The following is a 23,242-nucleotide window of genomic DNA, read 5'->3' as shown; positions in this document are numbered from 1 at the left end:
GCACTTGGGCGCACGTGAACTTCGTATGTCTGACTAAGCTGATGCCTATCGACACGTGCCGATAAGCGGTCTCTAAAAATTCCCTCTCGATCTCGGCGACGGACAACTCAACAGACAGTCAGAGACAGCACAGCACACAATGGCGGCGGCCGTATCCCAGTCAGAGCCTTCTGGCTCGCAGAATATCTCAGCCCTGCTTGAGACCCTCACCACGTGTCTCAACAGCACCGGATCATCGCTCCCCAAGACGAAGCGGGATGCGCCCTCAGATGTCTCGATCGAACCGCCGCAAGATGGCATCTCGCTACTTGACACCAAGTCCGATCTTCTCCTCTCCTACATGCAGAACCTCGTATTCTTGGTAATATTCCAGCTGAGGGGTCTCAAGTCATCTGCCGACAAGAACGCCGAAAAGAACGACTCGCTCCCGGACGACATTGTGAAGAAACTTGTTGAACTACGTGTCTATCTGGATCGCGGTGTCCGGCCTTTGGAAGGACGGCTGAAATACCAGGTCGACAAGGTGATCAAGGCCGCAGAGGATGCGGAGCGGGCTGAGCGCGGAGCCACGGCCCCCAAGAAGAGCAAGAAGGCTAAGAAATCCGCTCGCGACGAGGAGTCTGGCTCCGACGAAGGTAGCAGCGACAACGAGGGAGACAGTGAGGAGGACGAAGAGGATGAGGATGAGGAGGATATAGATGAGATGGCATTCCGGCCTAACGTATCTGCCTTCTCCAAGAAGGTCGAGCCTGAGGCCAAGCAGGATAAGGCGGCCGCGAGAGCTACAAGCGACGGCATCTACCGACCACCTCGCATTATGCCCACAGCCTTACCGACTACCGAAACCCGGGAGCGCAGGGAGCGCCCGCAACGCCGGTCCAATGTCATCGATGAGTTCGTTAGCGCCGAGATGTCATCCGCACCTATGGCCGAGCCCAGTATCGGAAGTACGATCGTACGCGGTGGACGACAGACGAAGTCTAAGAAGGATCGCGAGCGTGAAGCTGAGCGGACGAGATACGAAGAAACCAACTTCGTGCGTCTGGCGAAGGAGAGCAAGAAGGATCGTGCCAAACGTCTGCGTGCCGAAGGCCCGCGAGGCACCTTTGGTGGGGAGGAATGGCGTGGTCTTACTGAGGGAGCCGACCGGATCACGAAGCTCACTCGGAGAGCCCAGGGAAGCGGCTCAGCGCTGGATCGGAGTCGGAAGCGCAAGAATGAAGATGGACAGCGCGACGATGGGATGGGAGTGGGACAGATCTTCGAGAAGCGGCGCAAGAAGGTGGACAGCTGGAAGCGGTGATCGACTTGTATACATACTTTTCTCACTTTTACGATGCATCATTTATGTTCCTTTCTTCTAAGCGCTCTATACACACTGGATTGTTTGGACGTGAGCAACCTGGGCTGATCGCTGAGCATAAAGTAGCCCGTCTGCACTGGATGCTTTGATAGCCAGAGTGATTTGCGATACCAGAAAAGTTAATTTCACTAACACATCTTTTCACAGTGGTGCAATTATTATCTATTGTAGGAGCAGGACCTTACCAACAGGCACCAGGCACATCTCGCTGGTTGGCCGATCTCGAAACCAAAAAAGCAACCCGTCGCATCCGGCATTTGCGACGCCCGCATCCATGACATCATCCCAACTCAACTAAATAACTATTCCCAGCTTTCCCCTCCAATTCCCTTCATGTGCCTTTATCTACTGTAAATATTCTATGACAATTGTCTATCAATACTATCAATTCCATCAACCCATTCCTCCGAACCATCTCCGCCAAGAACAGTCACAAAATGGAAGACCCAGGTGCGTCCGTATCTCCCATCCACATGGTCCCGTATCTGTACCACCTCACCACCATCACCCAGTGAAACTAACCTAGATAAATCTCACAGCATCTGAAATCACACCTATAATCCACCACCTCACGCAAGCTCCCCCAGATGACCAACAACGCACAATCCAGAAATACTTCACACCCAGCGCAGCCTTCATCCACCCCTTCTGTCGTGTTTGGCCCTATCCCGGGAGTCGCTGGTTCATCGAGAGGATCTACCAATGGTACAAGATCATGTCGCCGCGAATTGAGCTGGAGGTGCATTCCGTAGGTGGGTACTCATATCTTATCATCCTTTAACCTCTCTTATTATCGAGTAGCTAACAATTCGAATTCAACGTAGCATACGACAAACCCAATCAAAAGCTCTACCTCCAAATGTCCCAGCTTTTCTCCATCTGGGCCATTCCCTTCCATCACGCCCATGTACATCTGACCACAGTCTTGGATCTCACTACGGACAGCGAAGATAACCGCACGCCGCGGACAGGGTCCGGCAAACGGTACTACATCAAGCAGCAGGAGGACTTTTACCAGACGTCGGAGTTTGTCAAGTTTGTAGCGCCGTGGGGAGGCGGCCTGCTGGTTACTATTTGGCAGTTGCTGGCGACAGTGTTCTGTGTGTTTGGGGTGGTGCTATTCTGGCCGGTGTTGTGGTTGGAGGAAAGGCGGTTGGTGGGTAATGGGAAGAAATGAGATGATATATGTGCGAGGTGGTAGGTAGGGTTGTATGGGGTGGTGGTGTATATACCCGGTTCTATAATCCCTGCGAATGGTCTTTAGAATGGGGTAGGCAGGGATTTGACTGGTGGTACTTATTCTTCGCTATTCATAGGTTGTTAAGAATTCAATCTGCTGGACAGAATATATTGAGTTTGTATTTAGAGCTGACTCGGTGCCATTGGTTGTACTGTTGTGATTAGAGAGGCATAACATGACGCGCTGGCCTTCTACCGGAATCAGGATATAAATCGAAGACTGCATTCAATTATATATTTCAAACACTTGGGTGTACTTGTTTTCCGTGGCTACACATGCAATACACTATCTAGCCATTCATTCAGCACACATGCCAGGCATTGGTCAGAATTACACCACGGATGCTGCAAAAAGATGTCGCTCAAGTTCAACCAACTCGAGCGCAATTGAATAAAAAAGGAATCAATCGGCCCTTCCGTCACCCAATTTACTTACTCGTCCTAGCGATAGAACCGAAGAAGGGCAAAAAGATGGTCCCAGAGGGGCTCGAACCCTCGACTTTGACGTTATTAGCGTCACGCTCTAACCAACTGAGCTATGGGACCCAGTTGATATCTACTCGCTTTGTTTTAGTAAATATAAGCCAGATGTGAAACTCATGGCCTGTGCACAGGCTCTCTACTCAAATGGTTTAGCGATATAGCTGAAATGTAACTACACGTCAGTCTTGTTTATAGCAGTATAGGACATTGTTCATGTTATTCAGCTGTCCGTTACCTTGCAAATGAAGGATCGTAGTGGCCATAGGAGAACATATACCAATGGGGATATCAGAGATGTTGCGTCATGCCTTATGTCATGGGCCAACGTATATGCTTGGTGCCTTTCACCCTGTATATTGTGCGGCTTCATATGTGGGTGGCTACAGGCTCCGCAGAAAATTCGAAGTTGGCTATTACCATTTGACTTGTTCTGAGGCCTAGACATTCTTGGTCTATCTGGGCTGATAAACCTAATTAGGCAACCATCCTGATCAATTCTGCCCAGTCGGTCGCTTGAACATGAACGACCGGATAATATTTCCGTCAGCGGAGACCGTTTAGCAGTTGACTAGCACCATCATCACACAGACAAAGCTAACAATAGACCGATAGACCTTGAGCTTGGCCATTGATTACTATGCCCCTCCCATATTTAATCATCTGGGGGTAGTCAAACCCAGAAAGTGGCTAAGCAGCTCAATAGCTCAACATGCCTCCTTTCATGCTACCCAAAACATACATTTTACTCCGCTCTTTCATATGCAAAACTCTGCATGGCTCATGTAGTCCCACATCAGCCGACGACACAACAACCGGGTCCCATAGCTCAGTTGGTTAGAGCGTGACGCTAATAACGTCAAAGTCGAGGGTTCGAGCCCCTCTGGGACCATGTTTTTGCAATCTTGCAATGCACATTGCAGCTTGGTTTGGGTAGCGGGTCGAATTGGAGTGAGATGCATGGTGTTGCTAACAAGAATGGTGTGTTTCAACGCAACCAGATTTTATTTTGTATACGCTTTGCATACATGGGTTGATACTATAAATCGAAGTTCATGACCAATGTTCAAGATATTTCAAGTCCACAATATCATATAGAGCACGAGTGCGGATAGTTACCGTGTGGGAATATATACGAATGGAGATCAACGGCTCTAGTATGGCCGGGTTGGTATAACAATGCACCTAGTCATCACACTACTCATGTGATCCCCAACAATACAACCGAATGAAATATGATCTTGAAATCATAGTAATCTTTTTGTTCCATGACACCGCAAGATGAATGAGAAAGGAATCGATCAATTCCAAAGGGTGATATCAAATAAGGAGATCGATAAGTAGTGGTTCGAACCACACCATGCGATACGCAAATTTGACAACGTACTGAAAAATGTACACATAGTAGTTGGTCTATCTTAACCAAGGGAAGAAGCTAAAAGCTCCCGGGCCAACCCCGAAAACTAGTAGGAGACCAGGTGAAATAGCAGTGCGTAGTGACTCAGGTTGTCACCATGGTTATCCCGAAATATGATAGGCATGTCGGAAATATCATGCTCAGCTAGCAGTCCTCGGCCACGGTGGACAGGGGACGGATACTATGCGGCGGCCAGCCCTGGGATAGTGTCTATTACCGGGTCTATGGTCAAACAGAAGTACAGCGGTAGAGGTATACTATAGACATCATACCTATTAGCTCGGGTCAAGGCTATGGATATCCGCCCTCATCTTGGGAGGCGGAGAAGTACATTGCTACGTACAACAGAGCTAGAAACTGCTAGACAACCCATGGAATAATAGAATTCCTCGGACTTTGTCCGAGAACCACCCATACATAGACCTTATATGTGTCCCATCTCACCCAAAAGTATCATCGTCATCTACCCCACCCAATGGCCATAGACGTCAGCATGTGCAGGTTTAGGCCCACGGAGTTGCCGTTGAACTTCTTCTTATTTTGCTTGTCCTACAGAGTCATAGCTCACAAAGAAGAGTCGACACTCCATGCTCTGTCGAAGCAAATCACTACCGTCCCTGCACTCGTAACTATCCAGCAACTACTACGGATTTTCCTAAATGTTTTAACTTCTGGCTCATAGAGCAAAGAATTTCTGCAACATACAACAACTGGTCCCATAGCTCAGTTGGTTAGAGCGTGACGCTAATAACGTCAAAGTCGAGGGTTCGAGCCCCTCTGGGACCATCTCATTTTGCTTTTTACCAGCCCACATTTGCGGTGTGATCCGTGTTTTATATTCGGACTATCTCAATCTCCGCTCCGCGCAGCTGCTTGCGTGTTCGATGTCTATCATGTCATATGGTTTTTTTATGCCCTTGGGTCCATGTTTATGCTTGGAGGCAGCCAGGGGACACCCGCTTGAGCAGACATGGAAGAGATTAGGATCATCCGACAAGGACCTGCCAAATCCGGCGTGTTGCCTAAATTAAGCCGAGCAGGTGGACCAGCACATGTGATTTCCCAGAGCAGCCGGACAGGGATGATGGCGGTGCTAAATCGTGGACGTTTTTCAACAGGGCTTAGACAGGTGGGTTATGCCAATCACACGCCAATAAACTGACATCACGCCGGTCAGGGTCTGGCTTTTAGTGTGGCTGGTGCTGCACTGCTGCCCCGCTCGGACTGTCCAATTATAACCAATGGTGGCCGACAATCCCGTTGTCGTCATCCGTGGACCGGCCATCCACAGCCCTGGAAAGCATCCAGGAAATGGCCGTCCCTATCCACTGATCGGCTGGCTGCGACGCCTGCATGGCTATTTTGCTGCCTTCGCTCCAACAAACTCTGTCTCGTCTCCCTCCGCTTTTATATCACGGGAGACCCTGCCCTAAGCCTTACGGTTTCTCACCAATCTTCTGGTGTGAAACCCCAGTGAATCCATCTGCCTAATCCGCCTACACCAAACCCTATACATCCTGTGTCCCAACTCCTACTATACAAATCAGTCCGCTTTTATATACGAAGCCTATTGGGTTAAACTGCCCCAATATGGGCTTCGGCGGCGTTCTCTTGCGCGCTTCCAACCTCTCCATCCGTGTTCTCCAGTTCCTCGCCGCAGCTGTCATCCTCGGCATCTTTTCCTACTTCCTTGCCGTCCTTTCTCGACATGACCAGGATATCCCGCGTTGGATGAAAGCCGTCGAGGGTCTTTCCGGCGCTGCGACCCTCTATGGCATCCTCGGTATCCTTTTCACTTGCTGCCTCGGCGGCGTTGCCTTCTTCGCCTTCCTCGCCATCGTCCTCGATGTCTGCTTCATCGGTGCCATGATCGCCATTGCTATCATGACCCGTCATGGCACGCAAAGCTGCTCTGGTCGCGTGACCACCCCTCTTGGGTCTGGTAATAGCAGTGATGACTCACCGTCAGGGACAAGTTATGGCTATGCCTGCGAATTGGAGAAAGCTGCCTTTGCGGTGTCGATTATTGGGATGTAAGTTCCTTCCTCCACCTACCCGATCCCTTCTCTCCTGGCCAATTTCAGAGGATAATCGATGTAAAACTTGATGTGATGCTAATGATATCGCGCGCAGCGTCTTCTTCTTGATTTCAATTCTCCTTCAAGTCCTCTACGCTCGATACCACAAGCGCGAGAAGCGCTTTGGCCCCTCCCCCGCAAATGGCTACACCTCCGGCACTACCCGGGGCTTCGCCTTTTGGAGGAGAAACAAGAACAACCCCGATACTGCCAGTGCCGATGATATGCTGCCTTCGCATCCATTGCCCAGGGATGTGGAGCTTGGTGCGAACGGCACAACGGCAGCAGAGAAGGAAGGTGGCTTGAATGGTACCAATGTCGGCGCTACCACCGCCAGTGGTGGATATATGCCATGGAGAAGCAATGTGAATAACGGCACTGCAACTGCGGGGCAGACCGGGACTTACGGCTATGGAAATTCGGCATATACGGGAAATTATTAAGGGGTAAGATGCAAGGGGTGCTAGGAGGTACGTGGTATGTACAGACATACCAGGAATGACACAGAGGGGTGTGATGACCTCCCCCATTGTGGCAGTCGCCGGGAAAGTGATGATTAATGAAATGACTCGACTAAAAGATACCATGGTTATTTGGTTTTTTGGATGGGATGGTTCAATATTGCAAAGTACATACTGTTTTGCTTCATTTGTTTGAAAATACTACACAGCAATTGGTTATAGCTGCGGGTACTGAATCTCTTACACTTGACATTGATTGTAATAGTCGTTTCATGTGTACCATGTATACTAAGTCTTTTTGAAAACATGTGTGATTATTTTATATGTACTTTTGAGTAGAATTCTGCTTATCTCCACCTGTCAAATGACTCTCACCGACCCAGTCCCTGACTCAGTTGACGGCCTCAAGGCACAGGCAGAACAAGATCCTGACTAAGAGTGGTTGAGACCGAGACTAACCCGTTTAAGAGCGCGCGACTGCAGGAACCAGCGCCGAAGCGGGACTAGCGCCGATCGCGTTTGGCCATCGGGGCTCTCGCTCTTCCTCTTGCATCATCTCGACGCCTTCATCTGTCCATACGAACATCCCTTCCTACCCTGCACTCAGGAGGATGATGCATCGTGATCACTGTGTCTAGCTTTCGCTTTGTTCCCTGATAGTACAAGCCTGAAACCGTCTACTGGATGTCTTTGTGGACCTTGCTGCCCAGGCAGAGGTTCCATCACGCTCTCCTTCCAGTCCAATATGTCAGCTACTACCATGGCCCCCCGAATTCTGGCTCCCAGCTCGGCCATGTTCGCCACCCAATTTTCATGCGAATGATCTCTAAGCTCGCAGTGGCAACCCAACTCAATTCTGCTGCGCCAATCCACATCCCCTGTCCTTCTTTAGCTACTGTGTCTCGCAGACATATATCCAGTCGTGCTATCACACATCCCTGTCGATCGTCTAGGCCCGTGACGGCATCTGCTCAAACCTTCGTTTCCCCAAGGTTACTTCCAGCAGTTTCACGCGCTGCCTCCAACGACACTCTGGCCACAATGGCAACTGATGAAGTCATGCAAAATGGGGTAGATGGTAGCCCCGATAATGAGATACAAGATGCCGATCTTAAGGGTACTCTGGGTGCCAATGAACTAGGAAAAGGTTCACACATGGATCCAGAGTCAGACGAAGACGTACCAGTTGAGGCAGAGGAGCTTCAGGACGCTCTCACGCGGGCCCCTCCGGTCAACAGCAGCTACCTACCCCTCCCTTGGAAGGGAAGACTAGGCTATGTAAGTTTGCAACATCATTCTCTAGAACCAATTCTTATGTTGCACAGGCATGTCTGAATACGTATCTACGATACTCGACCCCGCCCGTTTTCTGCTCTCGGACCTGCCGCATTGCCTCAATCCTGGAAAACAGACATCCACTCTCGGATCCTACGCAGCCCCCTCATCCGACCAAAAATCGTCCTGATCGGGATCAGCCCGCTGATGTCGCGCGCGGTCAGGCGTATGTTGAGGCTTTAGGCCTCACAAATGCTCGCGATCTTGTCAAAATGCTGCGCTGGAATGACCGCTACGGAATCAAGTTCATGCGATTGAGCAGTGAGATGTTTCCATTTGCGAGCCACAAGGAGTACGGCTACAAGCTGGCCCCCTTTGCCTCTGAAGTATTGGCAGAAGCTGGTCGTGTTGTTGCCGAGCTCGGCCATCGCGTGAGCGTGCATCCCGGCCAATTCACGCAACTTGGTTCTCCCAAAGACGAAGTGGTGGAAAGCTCTATCCGAGATCTAGAGTATCACTCGGAGATGCTCCAGCTGCTTAAATTGCCGCCTCAACAGAATAGGGATGCTGTCATGATACTGCATATGGGCGGCGTCTTCGGCGACAAAGAAGCCACTCTTGACCGGTTTAGAGAGAATTATAAAGGCCTATCGCAGGACATCAAAAATCGGCTTGTCTTGGAGAACGATGATGTCAGCTGGTCGGTTCACGACCTTCTTCCCATCTGTGAAGAACTGAACATACCCCTTGTACTCGACTTCCACCACCACAATATCATCTTCGATTCGAGCCAGCTTCGCGAGGGGACGCTAGACATCATGTCCCTATTTGATCGAATCAAGGCGACATGGACCCGGAAGGGTATCACGCAGAAGATGCACTATTCCGAACCAGAGCCGTCTGCAATTACGAACCGCCAGCGCCGGAAGCATAGCCCCCGGGTTTCCACTCTTCCGCCCTGCGATCCTACCATGGATCTGATGATTGAGGCTAAGGATAAGGAGCAGGCTGTTTTCGAACTGATGCGGACATTCAAGCTGCCGGGTCACGAACTGGTCAATGATATTATACCTCACGTTCGTAATGACGAAAACAGGCCACATAAGCCGCCGAGAAAAACCAAGAAGAACGGAGGCTTTGTCGATCTGGAGGGACTTGTTCCACCTCCTCGGACTGTCCCGAAAGAAGAAGTGGGTATGGGTGGTCCAGAAGGGCGGGTCTACTGGCCGCCTGGCATGGAGGAATGGCTTCGACCGAAAAAGATCGTTCGCACCAAAGCTATCCAAAGTCCTCGCCGCACTCCTTCCACGAAGAAAGTAGCGGTCGAGAATGGCGATTCTGTGCCACAGGAAGATGAGCCGAATGGAAGCGCTCCAGCTACGCCGGTTTCGAAGAAGAGGACAACCAATGCGAAGAAGCAAGTCTCCAGGAAACGGAAAGCTTCTCCGGAGCCCACTCCGTCAGCTTCAGATGAAGAAGCACCCGAATTTCCAGAGAGACCGGCTCTCAAGCGATCCCAGAGCAGTGGTGTTCGTCGAAGCCGACGCGCAAAGAAGGTGGACTACACCGAAGATGTAGATTCGGTCTGATCAAAGAAGGTACCAGCTCTTGGCTATAACTACGCGTTGCTGCGGGCACCTTGGTCAATGCTCGCTGGCGACTGCCCTTCCTATTTCAGCTCTACCTTCTGAGCCAAGGCATGCAATAGCAGAGAACTCCGACTGCATCGGGTAGACCCTGTTTTGGGACTTTCATGCGACGATTTCGTGCATGATTGATCGGCTTTGACAGCCGTCAACATGTTATCCTATATAATGTCTCTGTCCATAGACTACTTGTACACATTTGGGTATGTAGATAGATGGGGTTGTAAACATAGCATGTTGGCTGAAAGTGCCTAACTACATGCATGCGTAACATAACGCGAGCTGAATATATATAATAGCTGAGTTGAAGGGAAATATGATATAATGTTCCTCGCAGATGCATCATGAAGGTTACTATTACGGACTGACCCTGGCTAAACAGGGGCTCTACCTAAACAGACGATGACAAAACAAGAAAAATCCAACACAACAAACACCCTTTCTTTCCTAGCACGATGTATGTATGTATGTATGGCGTTATATAGGGTAAAACAATTCATACACTGAGTGCCGAGGAAAAGGAGAAAAAGCAAAAAGAGATGGTCCCAGAGGGGCTCGAACCCTCGACTTTGACGTTATTAGCGTCACGCTCTAACCAACTGAGCTATGGGACCCGGTTGATGTAAGCTGTTGGCTTTTAGTGCTACATAGAGACTAGTGAGCACTAACAGCAGAACCAATTCGGTGCTTGTCGATCATCGATCACTCTTTAAGTATTCGATTTCGTGGTTTGTCAGATAACTTAACGATGTTTTTCTTTGCTTGAGCGATGATCTATTCTACTTCATAGCTCAGGTTACTTAGTGAAACCTTTAGGTCTAGGGTGAAATGAACATATTCCCAACAGTACCTTTGATGCATTGCACCGTCAATTGCTATACTAGTCAATGGGTGCAGCTGTAATCACACCAGACTAGTAGAAGCGGTAGTATTAGTACTTACCCATCAAGACTACTACAGGTAGTTACAGTGAGCTGTCACGGCTCAAAGCTAATAAGTACCTCAGAACCGAAAGCCACCCTACTCGACTTGATCTGAAAGAGAACCAACCATCCGAGCACACTTCGCGAGGCCTATTCTCCATAGGGAAGACGACATTCATCTGCTAAGTACAGGCCTACGCAATTATACGGCGAGACCAACTAATCTGATCACCCATGTACAAGACGAAAAAGAAGTATTAAATGTACATACATAAACAGGTGTTTAACATCACAGTTCTGCTTTTACGTTGTGAAGGTGGATGCTGGAGAAGATAGGCCCAGGCCTCAATGAATTTTTGTTAAAGATACCACAGGGAATGGAGACATGATACTAGTGGTATGCAGTAAAATGACTGTTCTGGTGCAGAAGTAGATCGAATCTATAACTTATAAGGTATGTATGCATGTCGCCGAACTACCTATGTTCCCTATGTGTAGGGTCTATGTTACTTTGCGCGTCGTGGATTCTATATACTGGATTTGACCATGATAGCGTTCCAGACAGTGAGTCCAGAATATTCTACCATCAGTAGCAGGAGATGTCGACATACCAAAACTTGACCAAAACTCAGCCAAGTTCCGTAAGATTCCCTTTGGTACTGAACAGGAGATGTATGTAGCGATATTCCAATAACATGCCATATCACTACCTTGAGAATTCATGGGGAACTGATGGGGAAAGACCCGGAGAGAGGGGACAGGGTCCACTACCTAAAGAAAGAGCAGCTGAGAATCAGATGGGCTCTTCGTAACTCCTACAATAAATCCTCTCGTGACCAATTTTTTAGGTTGCTCGAGGCTGACAGAACTAATAGTATAATACTTACGACAACGCGAACACGAAACGGCTAGAAGTTAGTTAGGATCACACCATTTGATGCTAGCAAAAGGCAAGTAGTGTCATCAGGAATGAGGTCAATGATAAGGCAGACCTGGCTTTGTTTCGGTCCAATCAGCCGAGCATGTAGTATAGTAATCAAGGTAGTAAACAGCGGCGCATACATAGGCTCTAAGGCATATTAGGCTTTTTAATGGTATGACTGATTTCAGCCTCAAGCACATGGCGTAGTCGCTCCATCTGCAGGCAGATCTGACACATGTGCTTGATACCGTATACAGCCGAGGTTCTTCAATGATGCTAGGCCCTGACAAGGCAGGACAGGGTACAAAGCACGAGCTCGACCATGGGGGCCACGTGGAAAAGCTAGGAAGAAGGTGAGATCGAGGAACGAATGCGAAGAACGTGTGGGGGCCGCGGGGGGGATCTGTCAGCCCTAACTTCCTAGTTCGGCATCTTGCGCTTAGCCACGCCGCCAGCAGTGTATCGCGCCACCTTTCCGCCCCAAATTGAAACAATCTGGCCCCAATCGGGTAAGCAGTGCCCCAGGGGACCAGTGACCTCTTCAATTGCTAGGGAGATTCAGAGCTCGTTAGCGAGTGGCGAAGGTGACTAACGGCCAGTCCGGCTTCGTTTTTCGATTTGTCTCTGTAGGTTCAATCCAGGCCAAGCGGCCATCTTAGTGGTGTGATCGTCTAGCTGCGCAGAGAAGAAGATTTTTCATATGCAGGTCGGAGGGGCTCGCAAAGTCTGACGGCACCAGTACTGCCATATATGGTAAAAGCTCCATTAGACCAAAGGCGCAGCTTTCCGGTAGCCTATGCCGAAAGCAGATACAGATGATGATGGTTCCTTTTGCTTGACCAATGACTATTAAGAAAGAAACAGCACGGGTTCGACCATATAGGTAGATGGTGGCGGTGGAGAGAACCGTGCGCACAAGGTGAGGACATGCAGCGTCCAAAAGTTCATGAGCCGACTTCCTGATTGTAGAGCTACCGCGAGGAGGCAAAGCACACGAAAGCAATTCCTAATGCCGGGGGGTCATTTCGTGTAGCAGTGTGGATACTTTTGAGTGTTCCCCAGTCCAAAAGTTCGGCTTGCCCGGTCGCATATGCCAGCTTACCCTCGTTCAAAGGAATAGAGTGGTTGGTGGGGGCCAAGTGTTGTGCATCTTCCAACAAAGCAATGGGATCGTGGAGTTATGTCCTAGGATGAGACTCCTTCCATCAACGGCAGTGAGTTGCACCTAATGTTAGCTCCTGAAACCCCGAAGTTTAGAGTGCAACTTGTGTGACCGTGTGTTCTTGTCGATCGTCGGATAGTAACCAGTCTCTGGGCTATTGGTCTCTAGTGCTGGTGGAATGGACTTCTAGAAGGAATGCTAGAATGAGCTAGCCATATTCATCGGCCAATCAAATCTTTCTTCATCTGCCAACCCTGCAAAGGTTGAAGCACCAACACGTTTGCTCTGATGCGGAGATGAACCGCATAACAGCACACAAAGAGCGGAAAGGTCATACTAGGTTGTAAGAGATTCGAAAAGGGTTTGAAACACACTGCTGATGTCCTAGCGATCATGCAGGTCGATGTCGACCCCAAGATCTTGCATATGCAAAACGCGGGGAAGCAGGGAGCCAACGACATCTGTATGTTAGTCTCATATGGGTGGCAGACAGGCGCATCAGAGATGGCTGTGCAGACTGAGGGATTATAGGCTATTGAGCCAGCTGCTGATGAGGTTCTCTCAGCGTGAATAGGATTTACATGTTGCGCTCCATATTCAAAAGACAATTGTAACGGATTGATGCTCGGTAGACCCATGGAGGTGTCTGGTGGAAGCCAGCCATTCGAGACCCAGAGATTTTGGCAGCGTAAAGGAGTGTGCACGAGCCGACATTTAGCCCGCGTAACTTCCACTGTGGTGTTAGGAAGAGGGAAACAGCAAGTGTGGGATCCACTGGGCGGAGATTGCAGGGCTGGGATACATACTCTACACTGACTCGAGGTATAGCAGGTGGGAACATGAAGCTCATCCATATCCTACTAGCTGTAGAGCTTAAAGCTACTTTAAAGCTTCTAGAGTATTCTCAGCTGGCATGACCGTGCACTGTTTCACCATCGTGTCAGGTAACAAGATTATAGAATGGATAGAATATAGGGTATGACAACTCGACACGAGGCATTGTGACTTCCTGATTGGCCTCGAGAGCTGCAATCACGTGGAAGCCACGTGGACTCGGTCGCAACTCGAAAAGGAGGACAACAAAGGCAATTTCATCTCAGAAGTCTCCTTTGCATCTAAGCTTTATGAATGCCATATAGCACGCACTCAGGCGTTGAAGGCATCTGAGCGACCGTGATCCACGATGTCCCCGAATTCCCTGATCGCCTGTTTAGGTAGATCCCGAGTCCCGGGAGAAGCTGCTCCTCAATCAATCACAATCACAATCACTCCATGACGAAAGCGTCTCCCATCTCCGGCCCTGGATCGACGGACGCGTCGGCACTTCTTTTTGCTTGGAGGTGTCTGGTACAATTGTCCAATGAATTCCAGTCGCAATATCTGGCACTCCCGAAAACCCTTCCAAATAGGGGCTAGACGCCGTTCCCACTTTTCTGGCAACTGGTCCAGGTCCGGACTACAAAGTACGAACTTGCCAACGACCAGCTCCGTTAGGGAGTTCCTCCGTGGTGAGTGACCCCTGCTACCTTGATTTTCTTTTATTATGCTTATTAAAACTTCTCCTCCGCTGCCTAATTGCCAGCGGCCGCAGTGAAAAAAGAACCATAATATCAGGCCACCGCTTAGGCCACGTGCGGACGATGGAGCTTCGCTGATAAGCCCTGCACGGTTGGGGCCAAGATGAAATCCTCAAATGCTGACGCTCAGGTCGATTTGCTTCTGTTGGCTTCACTGATGCATGAGACAACTTGAAAGCCTCGCATCTGCACCATAAGGACTGAACCTTGTCCCCGTTTCTCCATCATGCGAACCCCCGATGGTCGGGGCGCAGTCCATCGAAACAGCTAATATCCGACAACGACCTAGCGCGGTTCAAAGAGTTAGCTTGATTAAACCAAATTGCGCCTCGATTGCAAGGCACTCAAGGTCTGACAGGCCGGGTGGAGATGGCCGCCAATGCGCCCCCACTTACCCTCAAGCGTGGCCGGGAGAAACCCGGTGATCCTGTTTGCGACGCTAGCTAGTCACTGTAGCCGTGCTGAATTCTAGAATCCACGCCGTGCTGATGGAAGGATGAAAACCAGCCCCCAGAGTCATGGTTGGATTACATCACTAGCCAGCGTTAGGGTCTACAGCCACGATCCTCGCATTGGCTGTTCACATTTTTCATTAACTGCCCGCTCCTGGCCCCTAAATCATGGATAGATGAAAAACCCGATGGGCCCCGGAGCCAGTTCGTCGTCTGTTATAGGAATTGTTTCTCCCACGATGCCCCTACGTGTACCAAATTTTCTGTAAAGCCACAGATATGTCCAGTCCCTTTGGTGAGCCGCCCAAGGGCCTCAATCTCGAGGAGGACAGCACGGGGAGAAATGACGCTGTCGTCGTCTGCATGTATGCCCTGGCCTTTGTGACCATTGGCTTTCGGTTATTTTCCCGGATGAAGGTCCAGCAGGCCAGCATAGGGCTCGATGACTGGCTGATAGTAGGGGCACTGGTATGTTGTACTCTTTCCTGTGAGAACTATTGTTCTAATTATACTACAGTTATCAGGTACAGCCAACATGGCCTGTGCAATAGCCGGTATGCAATCAACCACCCTACCCAACCATTTAAGATGCTAACCTTCTTTTTAGGAGGACACTATGGCCTTGGTAAACATGTTTGGGTTGTCACTCTAGATGAAATAATTAACATGGTGCATGTAAGATACCCTTGGTAGCCTTCTCTCGAGGAATGTCAAACTCACATCAATGCTTTAGGTACTATACGCCAACGTGCTCCTTTATATCCTCACCGTTCCCCTCATCAAAGTCTCCATCATACTCTCGTATCGCCGACTCTTTGGTATGCAGTGGACCATGTGGGCTTGCATCGTCCTGTCCATCGCCTACTGGATAGGCTGCTCAGTCGCCTTTCTATGCTCCTGCCAACCGGTTTCATATTTCTGGACACAATACAAAAACTCCCTCGGCGGCTACGTCCGTTATGATATTTACCCATTCTACATTGCTCATGCCGTCGCCAACATGGCCGGCGACCTTCTCATCCTTCTCGTTCCGATTCCGCTAGTTTGGCGTTTGAAGTTACGAGTGGGACAGAAGATCCAAATTCTAAGCATCTTCCTTCTCGGTGGCTTGTAAGTCAACTACAACCCATCCCCGCCCTTCCCCCAATTAACCCCAACTAATAAATAACCAACAACAGTGTCTGTGTCGCCAGCGCCATCCGCATCTACTACTTCACCTTCATCAACGACGTCGACGTGACCTGGAACCTGGGCAACGTTTTCATCTGGTCCAGTGTTGAACCATCCATCGGCATCGTCTGTGCCTGCCTCCCCGTCCTCCAACCCCTTTTCCGAACAATTATCAACCGCCGGAGCATGCCAAACCGACCCACCACAAAAGGCGTCCGCTTCGCACCCGATATCATGAGCAAGATCCACGGCGACGATCGGAAACAGACACGAGAAGATGAAGCCGTGTTAACGACAACGTCGGTACATATCGAAATGGACGGTGCAGGCAAGGGGAGGATTAGCGATGAAGAAGAAGCCATGGGGTACGATTTAATGTCTATCAAGGTGCAAAAGGATTTCCAAATGGAGGAAGAGCATCGTCGATAACTTTTTTTTATGGTGTTATGTTGCGGGTGTTTATCGGGCATCTTTTACATTTTGTTTCGATCGATCGTTTAGCGTATGGGTGGGGTTCTTTTCAAGCTTGTACATACATAGACTTACTTACCTCAAGGTACATACCCTTCCCTCCCTACTGGAGAGATAATACGATAATCTCCACAAAGTCACGATGTTGTGTTGCAGGTTGTATTTATAGTAGAAAGTAGAAATATTAATTTTGTAATTTACATTGACTGCTGATACTTGAATTAGGTATTTACCGACTAGTATTTTGAGCTGAGCTGGCTGGATCATGTCATGTGTCTAGGGCAAATGCTTTCTCAGTGTTTAGGGTTTCATTGCAAACCTTGGTTGCTGCTTCAGAACCAGTGAAAGACTTTGACTAGTATTTCGAATACTAATATATTTGGCCAACATCCGATGTGAGGAAAATGGAGTGGGTTCTTGAGGAATCTTGAATTTTTCGTCAATATGTGAGTGGGCCGAGGCTGGTAGAGATGTATTTATACCGATCATGCGAAGCGGTCACCATTTATATATCCGCTGTACTTAGTCCACACACTAAGTTTTGCGACATCAAGCCGATGCCAATGATGGGTGATATGGCGAGTTAATCTTTCTTACCCTAGTACGACAGCATCGTCTACATATGAAGATGAAACTAGTCTAGTCCATCATAACTGATATTTTTTTTTCTCTTACTAGTATGGCAGAAAACGGTATCATGAAAACTCAACAGCCTGGATGATTTTAGAGAACATGAGACAGGCAATGAATATCTGCAAATAGGCCTTGCCGAAGTCATTTCCTATGTCTTCTCGTCGGTAAACGGAGTAATTTTTCCCATCTTCATTAGCCCTCTACCACCCGGAGGCGCTGGCCCCGACTAGCTCTTCATTCTCTTCCAGGGACGCACGTACATCTCATGCTGGTAGGCAAACCAAAAGCTCTCAATCCGCCACGGGCGGGTGGTGTCCACCAGTTCGATGTCGAAGGTATGCAACATCAGGGCAATGAACTTCAGCATTTCAACCTGCATATTGATTGCGTTCGTCAGCGGTGATGCTTGCTTCTAAGAAAGGGGCACATAGCAAAGCAAAAAGAAGAGAGAGAGAGAGAGAGAGAGAGGAAAATATAACCCTTACCAAGGCAATATTACGCCCAATGCACATGCGGGGACCATTCCCACCGAAGGTCATCGTGACCGACTCAAAGTAGCGGGCGCGGACGGGGTCCTCGAGCCATCGCTCCGGGCGAAAGCAGTCGGCGTCTTCGCCCCAAACGGCGCGATCGCGGTTCTGGGCCCGCGGGCTGATGTCAACCGCCGTGCCAGCAGGGATCGCGTGACCTGCCACTGTCATTCCCCCCGGGGAGGGGGCCCGTCGGAGCAGCTGGTAGACAATGCTGGGGTGCAGGCGCGTCGCCTCGGACACCACTGCCTGCAGGTACGGCAGCTGTCGGGCCTCGTTATAGGGGATTCCTTGCTGACCCGGTCGGGCGGCGAAGTACTCGTCGATCTCGGCCTGGAGACGCTTATATACTGCCGGGTGGCTGCACACGTAGTACAGGCAAGCCCGCATACCGATGGAAGTCGTGTCAGCTCCTGCTCCTCTGTATTGGGGTTGTTAGCCATGAGGTAAGGGTGGGCTCACGGGGTCTGTTTGGTTCAGGTCGTACATGATACTCATGGCCTCGATGAGCACCTCCCCCTCCGACGCCGGGTTCCCATTGGCATCCTTCATCTGGACGAAGTGATGGAGCATGTCCTTGCGGGTGGACTTCCCCGGGGTGGGTGCGGCGCTCTCCTGCATACGGGCTCGAACGCGGTTAACGCTCCACTGCCGGAAGTGGAGGAAGCTGTTTGGTATGCCCAGCCAGCGCGTAAAGGCAGCGGCCGTCGGGGAGGTCAGGAACCGGCTCTTGCCGGGGTAGTGGCCCAGATTGGCCATCCAGAAGAAGCCGGTGAGGATGGCCTGGCGGATGCCCATGACGTCGGAGCCGGTGCGGACGTGCCCTAGCTGGCTGCCGTAGGCAAGCTCGCCGACGATGTCGTAGGCGACGGCATTGGTCCACTCGGCCATGTCGACGGCTTTCCCACTGTCTGCGCGAGCGGACAGCTGGTCTAGCAGAAGGACGAAGCAGCCCTGGATATAGGCCTCGAACTCGAGGATGGCGGTCATGGAGAAGGCGCGCGAGACACGCCGGCGGAGGAAGCTGTGCTCGGTCCGGTCCCGCGTTGCGAACAGCCCCGAGGCCGTGCCGGGGACGTCCCAGGTCTCGTACCAGTCGGTCTTGACCACCTGCGTGCCATGGCCGTAAAGCGCCCGCGCCGCCGCCTCGTCCACGATGGAACACCTCGTTGGGCGCGATCCGCACCACCCGCCCGTACTGCGCGTGCAACGCCAGCACCACGTCGTGCCACTGGCCCCGCAGGTAGTACCAGTTGCGCCACATGCCCGTGAACCGTGCGAGAACCGGGCCTGGGACCTTGGACAGTGGGTGCAAGAACTGGCGGTACAGGACCAAACATACCAGGCCTGCTGCCACGGCCACCAGTGCAAGCCTGGTTGGCGTGTGAAGGTGGCTCGTTCCCGCCATGATGGTGGACGTGGCGCCGACGCATCCGGGCTTACTGCTTGGCAGCCAGGTGAAAAGGTGGCTAACCATGCTGGGGATTTCCTCCCGTCAAAGTAATAGGTGGAAAGGAAAGCTATGCACAGCACCGAGGAAAGAGAATAACGGGTAGGGTGTATTGGTCCGCTGGGAGGAATCCGGAGCCAAGTTACCATATTTCCCCCGAATTCTGGCAGCCATCAGAGCGAGCGCCTTGGGGATTTTGTGGCAGCACACCCCACACTTCGTCGATCACCTTCCCGCTTGTATGTGGGGGATGCGAATGTAGACGACCCTGATTTTCGTCTGTCTATTTGCTGATTGTACACGTCAGCAAGGATCGACTCCAATCCGCACAGGGGGGGCGGGGGGCGGGCAGATGTGGGGTGGGATGAATCAAGACTGATCCATCCAAATTGTCGGACCTGGCATATCAGCAACCCTCTGTTAGGGAATGTGGTAACGCAAGGGTGTGGAGGATGAAGGGGGAGAGGCGGGAGTGCTGGGCAGGACTTCTTGCAGGGTGAATACATCGACGTCTCCTCATTTGGTATTGCTGATGCACAGAGCTATGTATATCTAGCAGTGACTTGGGTGAACTGGACTGCATACAGGAGATAAGCAAACTGTCTATATGGATAGCACTCGGCTGGTTACAAAGCCCCGCCTGACTGGCTTGTGCTCATTGTCGCTCTGCGAAAGCGCGTTTGGAAAGGACTCCGGAGACCAGTGCAAGTATTGGAATCACAACAAGAGAAAAGAACCACGTGAGATGCTGACTAGCTGAAACTCCAAGCTATATAATATGTACTCAAGTGCAATCCTATCAACAATAGATACATCCCACCACTCAGGTGCGATAGTGCTGAGTGAAGTCGTACTGTAGCCGCTCCGCCGCCTTCGCGAGTTTCTCCGTCACAGCCGGATCCGTCTCGGCCGCCTTGCATGCCCGGAGAAGGTCCGAATCCTGGAGTGCCGTCTCTGGGTTCTGCTCGAACAGCAACCGGATATTCCCGCTGGACGTTGGATTCACGATGGTGTTGTACTTGGACCGCCGAACGCTGTCGTAGATGTCCAGGATGTCTTCATCCGCCTGGCCGGAATAGATGCCGGCGAGGCAGTCGAGGAGTCCTCCCACGTCCACGATTCCACCCGTGAGACCAAGGCCACCAAAGGGGTTACATACTAACCGAAGATTCAGTTCTGTCAGGTACGCAGGAGCGATGCAGGAGGGAGCCAGGAGACAGAGGGAAGGGGCACTTACGGTGTGCAGCATCTGCAGCCAGAAGGAAGCGACCGACCCGCATCTTCTTGGCCAATCGCTGGTGCACCTTGTAAGGACTGAAGTTCACGATCTTGTAGTCGCTCGGCTCGGGATGGGCGGGCTAGGATTGATATCGGCCATGCCCGGGCTCCCCACGAGAATGGACTGGAAGTCTATCTCCTCCGACAATTGGTGGTTCACCACATGGGAGTCGGCTGCTTGAGCTGGGGCCGAGGCCCCCAGTGAAGGGTCAATCATCGGGTCAAAAGTCCCAAGCATGGGAGTTGGCATCGAGGCGATCGTTGGACCGGAAATCGCCCGGGCACTGTTTGGTTGCAGGTCGGGGCACTCGTCGAGGTACCGCTGCAGGCCTTCCAGGCAGGAGGCGTCCATCCCAGTGGAGCCATCCAGATGGGGCAGCTCCCAGTCATGAACCATGACATCCGGGAGCGGACTGGGCGGGGAAACCGGCGGAGTGGGTGAGGGCACCGCCGCCAGCCGGGCGCCGGAGCATCAAAAGGGTGACTTATATCCAGTAACATGATCCCAGATCCTGCACAACAGGCAATACAGGCAGTCAATCCAACGAAAAAAAAGATTCATCTATCAACTGTTGAAAGATGACCGCAGACACCACAAAGAACATCGAGTTTATTGGTGACATCCCTTCCTTACCCCGCCTGCATCAGATTGCTTAGGGTTGCCCGTCGTCGTGGCCTCTGCTAACCGCGGTGAGTCTTCAGGCCTGGGTGCCATGGGATACGCCATGGCCCAGAATGTGCGCAAGAGCATGCCGTCAACAGGGCGGCTGTACATCTTTGGCGTCTTTCGCAGCGCATGTGAGCGGTTCCAGACCGAGATGGAGGGGACCAGCGCGGTGGTGGTGGTTGACTCTGCTCGAGAAGCCGTGGAGCAGGTGCCGACGGTCATCTCCATCGTTCCCAACGCCGCCGACGTTCGACAGGTTTACCTCGACGAGGAAAACAGGGTAATTGCAACCAGACGGATCCCCGAGCGTTTGATCTTGGAGTAGAGTACTATTACTGCTCGAGCCATCCGCGTATTGTGAAAGCAGTCTAGCCGAGTTTATTATGATTGCTTCGCGGATATAGTGCGGGGGACCGACGTTCGGAGATCCACCACATCACCTCCCTGCAACAACCCCCATATAACAAATTCTGCAGAACCTCGTATGAATTGACGACTGGATACTTAAGCCACCGTCTCACTATATTCCATCTTCCCTTTTATTCCCTTGGTGTATGATTCTACACATATCAGAACAACGAAAACAACCACACCGCAGGAGCAGTATGTCCGACTTCGACCGGGAGCTCCCCGAGACAGCCGCTTTCGTTGACGCGAAGCTTCTAAACGGCGGCAGTATGACAGCACATTATCACAAGCTTCATGCCGGGGAGCCAGTTGTGGAGTTCAGAATGTACAACTGGGCCTTCTACATTCACCATCCGGGCCAGCAGAGACATATCATCTGGGACCTCGGGTTCTCGTCGGTGCGTCGCTCGGAATATGGGGTGGGTATGAGGACTACTTACTCACCAATAGCGGCACATCCAGGACCCTGACGACTATCCGCCCGCAGTCGCAGAGGGCCCCTTCGTCGAAGCCCATTTCCAGGCGCCCAGCGAGTCAATATCAGATCAGATCCAACGTCGTAGCGGGGTGTCACCGGATCAGATTGATACCATCGTTTTCAGGTGCGGAGGGACTTCCATTGCGAAGCATCGGCAGCAGCCCTGGACTAACTGACCCATCTTCTCACAGTCACGCTCACTTCGACCACTGCCGTCCCATCAGCCGCACGTTCCGCAACGCAGTTGCCTGGTTCGGACGGGGACGCGCGAGTTCTGCACGCCGGGACACTTGGCCGACCCGACCTCCTTCTGGGATGGCCGATTTTTCGACCCGGAGGACCGCGCGACCGAGAGGTGGCAAACCTTTCTGGGCCCTTGGATGCCCTTCGGACCTTTTCCCTATGCAATGGACTTCCTAGGCGATGGTAGCCTGTGGATCATCCAGGCCCCGGGCCACATGCCCGGGAAACCTGTGCGCATGCGCCCGGCTGGCGTCTGGAGACTGGATCCTGCTGGGATCAGATTGCTGTCACTCACGGTATGATTCCTTTTCTTGCCTTCTACCAACAGCGAAGATGCGAGTGCATGGGGGAAAGAGGAGGTGCAAGATAAAAAAGACGAAAAATGAAAAATTGTGCTCACTGTTACGTTTGGAACTCTATCTAGGGCTCTCCTGGACGGGGTCAAAGACTTCGCCAGCTTCCCGCTCCCCGGAGGCACCCATTTCTGTTTGCACACCGATCTCGACGCGGCGCAAGACACGGTAGCCCGTGTGCGGTATCTGGAGACGCACCGAGGGGTGCATGTTGCGCTGGCGCACGACACCTCCTTTATTGAGGATGGGCAGGACACGGTGCTATTGTCATTGCTTGACGAGGAGGGTCTGGACGGGTGGGGTGCTGCCATTGGCGAGCAGAGGCCTATCTAGTCCCCAATGTTCTTCGATTCTTGATGAAATGCCCCAAATGATGACTTGAGAGGAAGAAGAGTAAACCACTCGGGAATTGATGTGCAGAGGTGACGAAAGAAGAAACAAATAACAGGAATAAGCTCCCACACTCTACACCCTTTATGAAAATGCGGAGGGGGGGAGGGGGGCGATATATGTTTAGCGTCCCAGGTGAATGGAAACAACCCTACCCCACCATATTTTCCTTGGGG

At 51.3% G+C, this 23,242-nt stretch overlaps 9 protein-coding genes and 4 non-coding genes across 13 annotated transcripts; 9 read left to right on the top strand and 4 right to left on the bottom strand.

The window, feature by feature from the left end:
* Positions 1 to 108: 108 nt before the first annotated feature.
* lcp5 (small subunit rRNA maturation protein LCP5) lies at positions 109 to 1,750 on the top strand. Its single transcript, XM_025622394.1, has one exon. It carries the CDS (start codon positions 140 to 142, stop codon positions 1,301 to 1,303), a length of 1,164 nt encoding a protein of 387 aa, XP_025484256.1. The 5' UTR covers positions 109 to 139; the 3' UTR covers positions 1,304 to 1,750.
* A 40-nt stretch (positions 1,751 to 1,790) lies between these two features.
* On the top strand, positions 1,791 to 2,785 carry BO87DRAFT_372859 (uncharacterized protein). Its single transcript, XM_025622393.1, has 3 exons — positions 1,791 to 1,813; positions 1,903 to 2,115; positions 2,188 to 2,785. Exons 1-3 carry the CDS (start codon positions 1,801 to 1,803, stop codon positions 2,538 to 2,540), a joined length of 579 nt encoding a protein of 192 aa, XP_025484255.1. The 5' UTR covers positions 1,791 to 1,800; the 3' UTR covers positions 2,541 to 2,785.
* Positions 2,786 to 3,074: 289 nt separating this feature from the next.
* On the bottom strand, positions 3,075 to 3,148 carry BO87DRAFT_t35. The gene has a single exon. It is a non-coding gene; the product is annotated as a tRNA-Ile (tRNA).
* A 752-nt stretch (positions 3,149 to 3,900) lies between these two features.
* Positions 3,901 to 3,974, top strand: BO87DRAFT_t43. Its single transcript has one exon. It is a non-coding gene; the product is annotated as a tRNA-Ile (tRNA).
* A 1,237-nt stretch (positions 3,975 to 5,211) lies between these two features.
* BO87DRAFT_t44 lies at positions 5,212 to 5,285 on the top strand. Its single transcript has one exon. It is a non-coding gene; the product is annotated as a tRNA-Ile (tRNA).
* A 463-nt stretch (positions 5,286 to 5,748) lies between these two features.
* Positions 5,749 to 7,349, top strand: BO87DRAFT_455486 (uncharacterized protein). Its single transcript, XM_025628651.1, has 2 exons — positions 5,749 to 6,532; positions 6,633 to 7,349. Exons 1-2 carry the CDS (start codon positions 6,090 to 6,092, stop codon positions 7,018 to 7,020), a joined length of 831 nt encoding a protein of 276 aa, XP_025484254.1. The 5' UTR covers positions 5,749 to 6,089; the 3' UTR covers positions 7,021 to 7,349.
* Positions 7,350 to 8,079: 730 nt separating this feature from the next.
* On the top strand, positions 8,080 to 9,902 carry BO87DRAFT_382761 (UV-endonuclease UVE-1; the record flags this gene model as incomplete). Its single annotated transcript, XM_025624626.1, has 2 exons — positions 8,080 to 8,316; positions 8,364 to 9,902. The coding sequence occupies 2 exons, from the start codon at positions 8,080 to 8,082 to the stop codon at positions 9,900 to 9,902; spliced, it is 1,776 nt and encodes a 591-aa protein (XP_025484253.1).
* Positions 9,903 to 10,499: 597 nt separating this feature from the next.
* BO87DRAFT_t34 lies at positions 10,500 to 10,573 on the bottom strand. The gene has a single exon. It is a non-coding gene; the product is annotated as a tRNA-Ile (tRNA).
* Positions 10,574 to 15,274: 4,701 nt separating this feature from the next.
* BO87DRAFT_298459 (integral membrane protein Pth11-like protein) lies at positions 15,275 to 16,594 on the top strand (the record flags this gene model as incomplete). The annotated part of the gene is made up of 5 exons (XM_025619061.1): positions 15,275 to 15,463; positions 15,513 to 15,549; positions 15,603 to 15,670; positions 15,729 to 16,105; positions 16,174 to 16,594. 5 exons carry the CDS (start codon positions 15,275 to 15,277, stop codon positions 16,592 to 16,594), a joined length of 1,092 nt encoding a protein of 363 aa, XP_025484252.1.
* Positions 16,595 to 17,317: 723 nt separating this feature from the next.
* Positions 17,318 to 19,207, bottom strand: BO87DRAFT_455483 (cytochrome P450; the record flags this gene model as incomplete). Its single annotated transcript, XM_025628650.1, has 4 exons — positions 17,318 to 17,642; positions 17,755 to 18,220; positions 18,287 to 18,997; positions 19,050 to 19,207. The coding sequence occupies 4 exons, from the start codon at positions 19,205 to 19,207 to the stop codon at positions 17,496 to 17,498; spliced, it is 1,482 nt and encodes a 493-aa protein (XP_025484251.1). The 3' UTR covers positions 17,318 to 17,495.
* Positions 19,208 to 20,072: 865 nt separating this feature from the next.
* Positions 20,073 to 20,924, bottom strand: BO87DRAFT_412572 (uncharacterized protein; the record flags this gene model as incomplete). The annotated part of the gene is made up of 3 exons (XM_025626505.1): positions 20,073 to 20,407; positions 20,487 to 20,607; positions 20,643 to 20,924. 3 exons carry the CDS (start codon positions 20,922 to 20,924, stop codon positions 20,073 to 20,075), a joined length of 738 nt encoding a protein of 245 aa, XP_025484250.1.
* A 182-nt stretch (positions 20,925 to 21,106) lies between these two features.
* Positions 21,107 to 21,519, top strand: BO87DRAFT_421885 (uncharacterized protein; the record flags this gene model as incomplete). The annotated part of the gene is made up of 2 exons (XM_025627079.1): positions 21,107 to 21,143; positions 21,230 to 21,519. The coding sequence occupies 2 exons, from the start codon at positions 21,107 to 21,109 to the stop codon at positions 21,517 to 21,519; spliced, it is 327 nt and encodes a 108-aa protein (XP_025484249.1).
* Positions 21,520 to 21,799: 280 nt separating this feature from the next.
* On the top strand, positions 21,800 to 23,009 carry BO87DRAFT_443205 (uncharacterized protein; the record flags this gene model as incomplete). Its single annotated transcript, XM_025628084.1, has 6 exons — positions 21,800 to 22,000; positions 22,053 to 22,204; positions 22,272 to 22,323; positions 22,353 to 22,553; positions 22,657 to 22,682; positions 22,748 to 23,009. 6 exons carry the CDS (start codon positions 21,800 to 21,802, stop codon positions 23,007 to 23,009), a joined length of 894 nt encoding a protein of 297 aa, XP_025484248.1.
* Positions 23,010 to 23,242: the final 233 nt, after the last annotated feature.

The sequence above is a fragment of the Aspergillus neoniger genome (assembly GCF_003184625.1).
Source record: "Aspergillus neoniger CBS 115656 unplaced genomic scaffold BO87scaffold_3, whole genome shotgun sequence".
Lineage (NCBI taxonomy): Eukaryota > Fungi > Ascomycota > Eurotiomycetes > Eurotiales > Aspergillaceae > Aspergillus > Aspergillus neoniger.
This window is presented reverse-complemented; position numbering and strand designations above follow the sequence as displayed.

Excerpts from the sequence above, each read along its gene's own strand:
- lcp5 (XM_025622394.1), top strand. The coding sequence starts at position 140 with ATGGCGGCGGCCGTATCCCAGTCAGAGCCTTCTGGCTCGCAGAATATC.
- BO87DRAFT_372859 (XM_025622393.1), top strand. Across the intron at positions 2,116-2,187 it reads GCTGGAGGTGCATTCCGTAG|CATACGACAAACCCAATCAA; the intron begins GTGGGTACTCAT and ends AATTCAACGTAG.
- BO87DRAFT_455486 (XM_025628651.1), top strand. The coding sequence starts at position 6,090 with ATGGGCTTCGGCGGCGTTCTCTTGCGCGCTTCCAACCTCTCCATCCGT. Across the intron at positions 6,533-6,632 it reads GCGGTGTCGATTATTGGGAT|CGTCTTCTTCTTGATTTCAA; the intron begins GTAAGTTCCTTC and ends TATCGCGCGCAG.